Source organism: Pseudorca crassidens, chromosome 16, assembly GCF_039906515.1.
Source record: "Pseudorca crassidens isolate mPseCra1 chromosome 16, mPseCra1.hap1, whole genome shotgun sequence".
NCBI classification, from domain to species: domain Eukaryota; kingdom Metazoa; phylum Chordata; class Mammalia; order Artiodactyla; family Delphinidae; genus Pseudorca; species Pseudorca crassidens.
Window position 1 is genome coordinate 536370 of NC_090311.1, and position 10875 is coordinate 547244.

General features: G+C 60.7%; 1 protein-coding gene across 4 annotated transcripts in view; it reads left to right on the plus strand.

The window, feature by feature from the left end:
- Positions 1–10875, plus strand: part of TUBGCP2 (tubulin gamma complex component 2) — a 19554-nt gene continuing 8679 nt past the window's right edge. Inside the window, exons 1-10 of one of the 4 annotated variants that reach the window (XM_067708946.1) lie at positions 3–132; positions 324–543; positions 2700–2869; positions 3776–3904; positions 4595–4741; positions 5618–5777; positions 9095–9302; positions 9484–9683; positions 9934–10123; positions 10704–10849. In XM_067708946.1, coding sequence (XP_067565047.1) covers positions 2720–2869; positions 3776–3904; positions 4595–4741; positions 5618–5777; positions 9095–9302; positions 9484–9683; positions 9934–10123; positions 10704–10849 — 1330 coding nt within the window. In that variant the 5' untranslated portion in view covers positions 3–132; positions 324–543; positions 2700–2719. Of the gene's footprint in view, positions 133–323; positions 544–2699; positions 2870–3775; positions 3905–4594; positions 4742–5617; positions 5778–9094; positions 9303–9483; positions 9684–9933; positions 10124–10703; positions 10850–10875 lie in introns of all 4 variants that reach the window. The other 3 variants (XM_067708945.1, XM_067708947.1, XM_067708948.1) reach the window with 3 other exon arrangements.

Here is a 10875-nt window from a genome sequence, read left to right on the forward strand (position 1 = left end):
GGCCTGTCGGCCACCGTCCGCCAGCCGGCCGGGGCGGGGCCGGACGTGACGTAGAGCGCCACTTCCGCCTCCGGCGGGGCTGCCCTGCGGGCTTGACGGGCTTGGCGGGCTCGGGCCGGGCGCGCCCCTGCGGTGAGTCCCGGGGCGGCTTCTATGCGGAGCTGGCCTCGCGCGTCCAGCCGATGGTTCGGGTCCCTTTCCCGGCCCCGAGCAGCACAGGCTCCTGGCTGTAGAGGCTCCCTCCCTCCCTCCTCCCTCCCGTCCTCGTTGCGATCACCCTCGGTCCCCCTCCCACACCCCCCCGCCTTGTCTCCCACCTGAAGGGCTACCGCGGCCTCTGGACCATCCTTGTCTCCAGACCAGTCCGCAGACTGGAGCCCGAGTGGTCTTTGGGAAATTCGCGATTTGTTTTGCCGGTCCCGCGGCCCCACGGCAGCTCACCCTCAATCACCGGGGTCTGTGGGCCCGTTGGTGGCGACCAGTAGGGTGAAGCCCAGGGGAGCATTAAAAAGATCAGCTGAGCTGGGGAGGTGCTACCTGCAGGTGAGAGCCACAGATCTTGCAGGAATGGTTCCCCACATCCGCGTGGAACAGCAGGCTCCTTGTAGTATTAATACTTGTGATGTGGAATGTCTGCACTTGTTTCTACCACAGATGTCAAGGTTCACGAAGATAGTTTCTAAATAAGCATTTACTGAAATGATCCTTCTGAAGAGCCCTGTCCACCCACTTGTGACTGGTGGAGAGATGGCAAATGCAGTGTCCATGCCGCCTAGGTGGCCAACGTGGTCCTCAGTCCAGCTGTTAGAGAACACCCCGCGGTCCTTGGAAACCTCGTAGAATGTGGGGAAAAGCAGTTGCCCTTGGAATGGAAGAGGCCATCAGTGGGAGAGCTCCGTGCTGTCTTTTCTGTTTGTAGTTCGCAGTGCCTCATTCAGCTGCTCTGTGACTAATTAGAAGGTGATAGTTGAGGATGCTGGCAGTGGTTCAGTTCCAGTTTTCCATTTCTCGGGTAACAGCGGGTGTTTCCAGGTGGTTGGCCACGTGTAGCAATAGCAAAGTTTGTTTCTGCTTTTCTGATAACAACAGTGCAGGCCCTTAGGTGCTATATTTAATCTCCACAACAGCTTCGTGGGCAGGGTCTAGTACTCGCCCCTTTTCAGAGAAAGCTTACAGAGGACAGGCTCCTTGTCCAGGGCCCTACAGCCTGGAAGCACCAAGTCAGGGCTCAGGCTGCCTGGGCCCCGTGCCCATGACTGTGGTCACCGTGAGCGCCTCCTGGTGTAAAATGTGTGCATGCTGGCGAGTCCCACACCAGCTCACACTTAACTGTTCTGCTTTCGTGTTTGGAGACACCCTGCCTCTGGCCGCTATTTAACGTTTACGTAGGTGACTGTGATATTTGTATGTGGGGAACTTGTTTTCCATCACTCAGGATTAGAGTCTCTGGATGTAGAGGTACAAACTAATATCCACGTTGTGGGCATGTGTGTCGAGCCTTCCCCACCTGCTGTTAACTCATGGCTTGTCTTCACTGGAGCTGTTGACACAGCCGTTCTAACCTTTTTAGGGTCACAGCCTTTGAGAATCTGTTGAAAGACCCTTTCCTCAGAAAAATCACATACAGAAATGACTTTGCCTGTAATTTCCAAGTCTTTTGTTGTTCATGATCCCAAATTATGAACCCTGCGTAGCCGCATTGAAACGTTTATGTGAAGCGTGTAAAGTTTGCTCGTGTTTATTTGTTGAATCTATGCCTAATTGCCCATGTTTGTCTGTCTTACTCTTAATAATAATGGCTAATTGGACCAGTCATCAGTGGGAGAACAGAAGTCCCCCTGCAGGCCACTACTGTCCCTTTGGGGACATCTGCATAGAGGTCCCCTTGCAGGCTACCACTGTCTTCTTGATGGGATCTCATTTATGGTTTTGACCATAAATGAGATCCAGTGGGGAGACCCTAGAACATCTGATGGACAGGGCAGATTGAGCTGAAGGGGAAGCCCACCCAGCTCAAGTACATAGGAGATGTGTAGCAGTCTTAGCAAAGCCCAGCCTGGGCGAGAAAAGGCAGCATCCTGGTTACCAGAGTGCACAGAGAACACACAGCTGGAGGCAGCTGGAGCTGTAGGTGTGGACCTCACAGGGGGAGCCGCGAGGGGCGGTGGCTTAGGCCTGTGCAGAGCTCCCTGTATAGATCGGGGTCCCTGGAGGGCTGGGATCACTGTATCTGCACAGCTGGGACTAGAAAGTGCTGTCCGCCACCTGAGGGGAGCAGCTCCCTGCTGGCCCAGGGCCACGTGTGGTTGGGGTCACCCAGGAGGAATGGGGGCCCGGGCCTTAGGGCCACGTCCACTCTGTGTGCACGTGCCAGCCCCCCCGAGCTGAGGAGTGAGCCTGGAACCTGGCTGGAGCTGCTGGGGCTCAGCACTGATTCCCATGGGAGCTGCCCACTGAGACAGCGCCCAGTGAGAATGACAGACCCCAGCAGCGGGCGAGGAGGGCGAGTCTCCCCAGGAAGGGGCCCCACATGCTGGTCGGAGCAGGCTGTGGTGGTGTCTTCATGGGGAACCTTCAGGCCAGGATGGGCTCTGTGACAATTTGGCTTCTCAAAGACCTGACATTGGCCAATTCAATTGCTTTAAAACTTTTTAACTTATAGCCTCTTGATTTATAAATGGCTCTCCTCTTACCTTTAGGAGAACACAGAGCCAAAATCATGAGTGAATTTCGAATTCACCACGACGTCAATGAGCTGCTCAGCCTGCTGCGAGTGCACGGAGGGGACGGGGCCGAGGTCTACATCGACCTGCTGCAGAAGAATAGGACCCCGTATGTCACAACCACTGTGTCTGCACACAGCGCCAAAGTGAGTGCCTGTCCCCGGTGCTGCACTGGGCACAAAGTTCACCTTCTGACGAGCAGCCACAGCGGTGCTGGTACGCTGGCAGACAACACTGTCAGATGCTTTTCATGGGCCACGTTCTCTGCTCCACTCTGCTTCCGTTGGTTTCTCCCCATCACCCGTTGCACAGATGAGTAAATGAAGGCTCGGGGAGAGTGTTGGACTGGCAGCCTGACCTGGGAACCCAGACTCCCAGCCACGCCCTCCCTGTGCCCCATAAGGAGGGAGGCCCAGATGGTCCTGATTTCTGTTCACATCGTGACACAGATTCTCCTATGGGTGAAAAAGGAAGCTCCTGGCGTTAGCCACAGTGAAATCCCTTCAAAGTGGATTTTTAAAAATTCAAATAATGTAAAATTCAAAGTTATAGGTTTTCAGTAAAAGACAATTTAGAAGTCTATTTTAAAAACACATTATGAGGTTTCATTTATTTTAACAGCTTAATGATGGCACAAGGATAATTCAGAAAACTTACTGAGCAGAATAGAGAGTTTAGGATACGTAGTTATGTCCAATTTATTTTAAGGGGAGCATTTTAATCAGTGAGAAAACGTAGCCCCTGAACGTGTGTGTAATAATGATTCCAGAGGGAAAAGAGTTAAGTGCATGGAAAGAATGCATATACACTATTAGGAAAAACATAGGTGGTTATGGTCTGACCTAAGGCTTAGGAAGTATAACGTGGAAGAAACCACAGAAGAGAATATGGGTGAGTTTAACAAAGCATCCTGATGAGTTTTCTTCGTTTTAGGTTAGAGACACGTGACTATTCCATCTGCCTAACTTCACTCTTCTTTTGGGTTTAGTTTTTGCAAGTCTTTTTAAAGTTCCTAGTTATCGTCTCTAAATCATTCTGTCTGTGGTTTTGAGGTTAAAATAGCAGAATTTTCTCGTACTCCTGAGGACTTTCTGAAGAAATATGATGAGCTGAAATCTAAGAACACGAGGAACCTTGACCCCCTGGTGTACCTGCTGTCGAAGCTCACAGAGGACAGGGAGGTGGGTGCCGGGCTCGGGGGTGGCTGTGTGAGGAGGAGAGCCTCTCTGCGTCTGCGGGGACGATGGACGGCTGTCCCGCCTGGCGGCCCCCCGTTAACCGCCCCGGCCTCACACCTGTAGCACTGAGGTGCGTGCCCCCGAACGGAAGCAACGTGGTGGAGATGAGCACAGCGCTAGCAGCGGCCTCTGGGGCAGAGGGCCTTTGACCTTCGTTGTCCAGGCCGTGCTCTTGTCTGTGCTAAACTGAGCCTGTGTTACCTGTGATACTGAGGGAAGTGCGTGCCATCTGAGGAGCCCCGGCCCCGGGCATCCAGGGCTGGTTGGCGCTTCCTTTCGCATCATGAGGCCCAGGGTCCGTTCAGCAGGGAAGCATGTGGCCGGGCGCGTGGTGGCCACCGCGCCGGGACAGATAAAGGGGCGTGGTCTCGAGCAGCAAGGGAGGCCGGTCTCGTGGAGAAAAGGCTGAGCCACTGGGAACAGGGTCTGGGATCCCGACCTGCCGTGATCTGGGGGCATGGCGCCTCGTGGCGGGCAGCGTCGGGAGAGCAGGCTGCCGCTCCAGGACGAGCGGGGCCCCTGCTCTCGGCCTCCGCGTGGAGGCTGCAGCTGGGGTCAGTGGGGCGGGGCGGCAGTGCCCGGCGGAGGGCCCGAGCGTGAGGCCCGCGTGACGCCGGGGCCGTGTGCTTCCAGACCCTGCAGTATTTACAGCAGAACGCCAAGGACAGAGCGGAGCTCGTGGCCGGCGCCCCCGCCGCAGCCTCCAGGATCTCCGTGCAGGAGCTGGAGGAGCTGAGGAAGCAGCTGGGCAGCGTGGCCACGGGCCCCACGTGGCAGCAGGTACCGTGTGGCAGAGGCGTCTGGGTGTGGATTCTGGCCCGGCAGGGGCCTGGCTCTGGGACACGAGCTCCGGGCCCCGGGCGGGGGGTTCTGACTCACCGGGGGTCAGCTCGTGCTGCCCGCCCATTCTGTAGGCTTGGCCGGTGCAGGTCCCGGCTCCCCTCATCGACGCCGGGCAATTGGTTTGAGGTGATGCTTTATCTCCCTCACCTGCCGCTCTTCTTGCCTTTGACTTTGTGTCCAGCCCTGGTCTCCTGCCGTCCTTCTGTGTTCCCACGGTCTTGCCTCTGGCTCTCGAGCCACTCAGAGCTGCCTCCTGAGGTCTGAGCTGCAGGCCGGTGTGGGTTGGGCATGTCCTGTGTCCCCACCTCATGTGGTCCTCCCACCACTGCCCCCTCCTCGACGCCCCCTCGCCCCCTGCCAGTGCTCTGAAAACTGGGCACCCGTGGGGACCACGGCTCCCTGCCCGAGCCAGAGTGGCCATCTCCCTCTGTCCCTCAGCCCCGAGGGGCTCGGGTAGGGGCGCCCCTTATCCGGCCAACTCTCACTGGGCCTTCCTTTCACCTGGCAGCTCGGGCCTAGACCTCGTGCCACCGGGAAAAGCGGTGAGCTGTGCCCGGAGGTCCCGGGAGTGGGCCTGCTCCGTGCGAGAGCGCCAGCTTTACCTGTGGGCCCCGTGCAGTCCAGACCCTGATGAGGGGCTGGGCCCCGTCTGCCTTGTCCCCGGCCCCTTGCACTGCGATGGGCTCAGACACGTGTGTTTCCGTTCACACGTGTGCTCAGGGATCTGCTTTTTCGTACCGCGGATGTGTCGGTTTTAAGTGTTTGTACTGAAGGCGTATCTTTCTTTTCTGTTTCTAAAAACCTCCCCACCAGTCTCTGGAACTCACGAGAAAGATGCTTCGAGACAAGCAGAACAAAAAAAACTTGGGCCAGCGCCTCCCTGTCTTCCCAGCGTGGGTGTATGAGAGGCCCATGCTGCTCGGGGACTTCCTGACGGGCTCAGGTGCGAGCATGGACGCGGCTGTGCCCATCGGTAGGTGACGCACCGACTTCTGACCGCAGGGGCCTCGCCGCGGCAGGGAGGGCTGAGCCCTGTGGAGACGGCGGGCCGGTGTTGTGCCATCACCCGGGCCCTCTGCTGCCCTTGGCCACGCGGCAAGGAGCAGTGCCCGCCAGACACCGTCCTTCATGTTCCCATCCCCGGTCAGCAGTGGGTGGTGGTGTGCCAATGTCTGGGCTGGCTCTTGCCCGGCTTTCAGGAGCGCCTGCGTCCCGGGGCTCGGGCAGCCCTGGGACGGCAGGATCACCGGGTCGGCCTTCCCAACAGTGAGTCATGCCGCTGTAGATTCTGCTACACGGGTGACACGGCCTTGGCCACACCGGCCTATGTGTGTCGCATTCAGATGGACTGTGGGGCATCTGGGGACGTGGGTTTGACCACCGTCTTGCCTTCTGGCTCCCGGGGCACACGGGAAGCAGGGGCAGCAGGGAACACTCGGTGCTCACAGAGAGGCACCCGCAGAGCCCGCCTGGGGAGGGGAGTGTGGCCGCGCCCGCTCTGTGGCCATCAGAGGAGCTTGGGCCCCGGGGCCACATCCAAGGGCGAGAAGCAGGGCAGGCGGGGGCCCCGGTGCTGCAGGCCTGGGGCCTGGCATTCCCAGGGTCTGGCTGGGCAGGCAGATGAGACGCCTTGGGCTCCGCTGCACATGCGGCAGAATCTGGAGGACTTTGGAGTCTGTTCCCCGCGGTCGTGGCGTCTCCGTGTTGCGCGTGCAGGCTTGGACCAGTTAGAAGCCACGGAGGCTCCAGGCCCGCATGAGGCGCCTTCGGGAGAGGCTCGGCCAGAGCGGAGGCGGCCAGGCGCTGGCTCTCCAGGGCAGGACGCGCTTACGGTTTGGACGTGCAAGGTTTCCCGTGTAGGTTTCCTGTGTGGCTGCTCGCACACAGCAGCCACAGCGGGCGGGCCTCGCATGGGGGTGGCTCCGAGGCTGCCTTGAGTGACACCATTCCCGGGGAGAACTCTGTACGGATGGGCAGCCTGGCCCATGTCCCTTCTGCAGCCGCACCCCGTGGGCTCCGGAGGCGGGATTGACGCCCATCCCACAGGGCTCTTGTCACCCTACTGCCCTCTGTCACCCCCTGGCCCAGTGCCTCAGGCCCTGATGCAGCCTCCACGGCCCCCTGGCCCCGTCTATGCTCAGGTGCCTTGGCCTCCCCCTGGCAGAGCCTCACCCAGGAGGGACCTGCCTCCTCAGGTGATGTGCAGCGGCCCTGTGGGACACCCCCACCACCCGCGCGGTGTCCCCCCCACCAGCCGTCCCTAGTCGTCTTGCCGTCTGAGTCCCTGTTGAGGCAGGTCCCCCCCAACCCACTTGCCCGCCACCCACCCACAGCCGGGCTGACCCTCCTCGCGCCGGCCTGCAGCTCCGTGTGCGTGGCACCTCCCGCCCTCACGGGTCCTGCCCTGACCCAGGGCCTCGTCCCCAAGGTCACGAGCGCGGGCGTCTTCTAACCGCGCGTGCAGCTCCCGTGCAGCAGCCTCTGATGGGGCCCCGAGCCTCGGGCTCAGGTCTTGCGGACGCAGTCGCTTTTCTGTACGTTTGGGCAGCACAGGTGCTGTCCTGCGCCACAGACCCCCGGCCCCCAGGGACCCCTCCCCCCACCTCGTCTCGCATCCTCAGGACGTGCTCCTGGCTCTCGCCAAATGTCCCCTTCCCGGGTGACCACATCAGTTTGAAGGAATCCGGCGTCCCCAGTGTGACCCCAGCTCTGTCCCTGGCGCCGCTCTCCTGAAGTCCGGGAGAATCTGTGTGTTGAGCGTGTCTACAACGGGCTCCAACCTTCCCCAGCGTCTCTTGCTCGCTGTGTGGTGTTTGCGTCCCTCCCGCTGCGCCAGCCTGGCCCCAGCCCCACCTCCACCTGCCCTTTCAGCCCGAGGGCATTTGTCCATTCCCAACAGCTGGGGTCTCAGCACGTCCCACAGAACTTTCTGTCTCGTCCAGTGCATATACCGGCCACATGCAGCTGGTGGGCATTGGATGGCTGGCGTGGCTGAGAATTGAATTTTTGGTTTTCTTTAACTTGACCTTGGTGGCCAGTGGCCCTACACGAGGGTACAGACCTGAGCCCTGCCCTGCCCGGCCCCAGTGCTCGTCTCCGTGGTCCCAGAGCCGGCTTCGCGTGTCCGGCCTGTGCCCTGCACCCCAGTGAGTTGCGGAGACCCTGGCGGCTTGTGCGGCCTCCCATCCCAGCCCCTGCACTGTGTCCCTCAGAGCTAGGCCTCAGCTGGCCGTGCCTCCCGAAGGTCCTGTACATAGTCTCTTGGTCCGGCTCACAATAACGCAGCCTGCGACACTCTGCTCTACCCGCTGGCGGGGAGAGGGGTTGGGGCCTGGGTGGCGTCTGCCCCGGGGCCTGCAGCCCGAGAGCCTCAGCCGGGCCTTGGCCAGGGAGATGCCAAGGTTGGCGGTAAGCAGTGCAGAGGTCAGCAGCCCTGCACTTGGGGGTCAGGCAGCCGGACCTGCCTCCCTCAGGGGTCCTGAGGTCGTAGTCGGACCTGCCAGAGCCGTGGAGGAAAACCACCTGAAGTTCAGGGGCGGCTCTGAGTCCAGAGTGATCCGTGTGCCTGGACAGGGGGCCACTGGCTCAGACCCATCCTGCTTCCACCGGCAGGTGTGCACCCGCGGATGTGCAAGGCCAGCGGGGCTTCTGTAAGCGTGGGCGTGTGGTGCGCCCCATCCCAAGCTGCCAGGCCCCGGTTCTGGGTGCCCTGGGGCTGACACAGGCGCCCAGAGGGCGCCAGCGGTCTCTTGGACGCCTCTTTCCCGGTTCTGCCTCTGGCCTAGCAGTGTCGGGAGGGTGCCGAGGGCCATCTGGGCTGAGAACCAAGAAGTGGGGAGCCGCTGGGGCTGTGAGGCATTTGGGGGGCAGCCCTGGTCCGTGGCCTGTGACTGTCCTGAGTCCATCGGGGTCAAAGGGAACCATCTCTTACTGTGAGAGAGAAATCTTCAGCGTTTCAGAGCTTCAGAGGAAACCTTTTTCTCCCTGAGTGATGCAGGCTCACCCGGCTGTAGTGAGCGTCACGAGCGCGACACGTGTCAGAAGCTCTGTCGTTCCCGACTTCATCCTTTTGAGTGCACGCGGGTTATTTCCGTGTGGAGGGTTTTACTTGCTTTAAGGCTCCAATAGGCCCGTCCGGGCTGTGTAATCTCAGCCTGTGGTGCCCCGACGGGATCAGCTAAGCCGAGGGATCGCCTTGGCTTTCAGGTCCACCAGCGCTGGAGGGAGTCACCCAGGGGCGGCGGAGGGGGGTCTGGGGGAGGCGAGGCCAGCTGGCGTCTGTGCCCACAGGCACACTGCCCCTGGCCGCCCAGGAGGCAGCCGTCGTGGAGGACCTGCTGTACGTGCTGGTGGGTGTGGACGGCAGGTACGTCACCGCCCAGCCCCTCACGGGGAGGCAGAGCCGCACCTTCCTCGTGGACCCCAGCCTGGACCTGTCCATCCGGGAGCTGGTGAGCAGGGTCCTCCCGGCAGCCTCCAGCTACTCCACCGTGACCAGGTAGGCACCCAGCAAAGCGCACTCAGCCCCTTGCGGGGACAGTTGCAGCCTCACTCCTGGGCCTGGAAGAGGGAGGGAGGCGTTGCCCACGGTGCCCTCTGGGGTTGGGGAAGAGGCTCCGACCATCCCTTCTGAGACACAGCTCTCACCCGCCCGGTGCTCTGGGCTGCTTTCCTTGCAGGTTCGTCGAGGAAAAGTCCTCCTTCGAGTACGGGCAGGTGAACCACGCCTTGGCGGCCGCCATGAGAACACTGGTAAAAGAGTACCTGATCCTGGTCACGCAGCTGGAGCAGCTGCAGAGGCAGGGCCTCCTGTCCCTGCAGAAGCTCTGGTTCCACATCCAGCCGGCCATGCGTACCGTGGACATCCTGGCTTCCCTGGGTGCGCGGGCCTGGCGGGAGGGACACCCTGGGCCAGGGCACTCGTCCTCCGATTCTTACTTTGTGAGGCGAAAGCCGCGCAGCTTTGTGTTTTATTAGTTTGTGGGAGGAAGACTCCGGGAGCTTCCGAAAACCACAGCTTTATAGTTGGAGTTTATCCCAAAAGGAAGGCCTGTCCCCTGAGGAGGGGCTCTAGCCCGTGGTGGCCCAGTGGCCCTCTCAGCACTGAGCGCCGTCCTCTCCCCCGGCAGCCACCTCGGTGGACAAAGGCGAGTGTGTCGGGGGGTCGACCCTGAGCCTCCTGCACGACCGCAGCTTCAGCTACACGGGCGACAGCCAGGCTCAGGAGCTGTGTCTGTACCTCACCACGGCCGCCAGCGTGCCCTACTTCGAGATCCTGGAGAAGTGGATCTACAGGGGCATCATCGACGACCCATACAGGTAGGGGCCGCGGAGGCAGCAGGGTGAGGTGGGGGCCTGCGGGCCCTTCTCAGCTGGCGCCACGCTCAGCGCACAACGTGAAGCGCGTCAGCTCACGGAGGGTTCTATGCTGACGTGTATCTGTTGTACACGTCGGAACATTCAAAAAATGAGCCTGTTGTCTAGACATAATTTACTCACGACCCAGATGACAAAATCTAGCATGAGGGCCTGGCAAGGAAGCCCTTCCACGGTAAGCGTAGGTGGCGTCAGGGTGTCTGGCTCTGCTGGTGACAGGAACATGGGCCCCGATGGGAGTGTCGTCTTGTTGCCTGCGTTCGAGATGGAAGAACACGCGAGGTTCCCATGGGGGGGGGGGCGGGTGGAGTAAAGTGGAGTCAGCGTCCTGTCCAACTCTGCAGACCTCAGTCCCCTCTGCGCCCGGTAATGAGCACCTTGCCCCATGGGCGTCGGTGGGTGTATCTTCACTCGCGGCTGAGAATGAAGGGCGGCGAGGCTGTCCGTGGCCCCCGTGGACTCCCGTTGTTTGCGGCGGCCTGTGTGGCGAGATCTGCCCGTCACCGGCGCCCATGCCTTTCAGCGAGTTCATGGTGGAGGAGCGAGAGCTGCGCAAGGAGAAGATCCAGGAGGACTACAACGACAGGTACTGGGAGCAGCGCTACACCGTGGTGCAGCGGCAGATCCCGTCCTTCCTGCAGAAGATGGCGGGCAAGGTGCTCAGCACAGGTGACCGTGGGGGCGGGGCCTGGCGG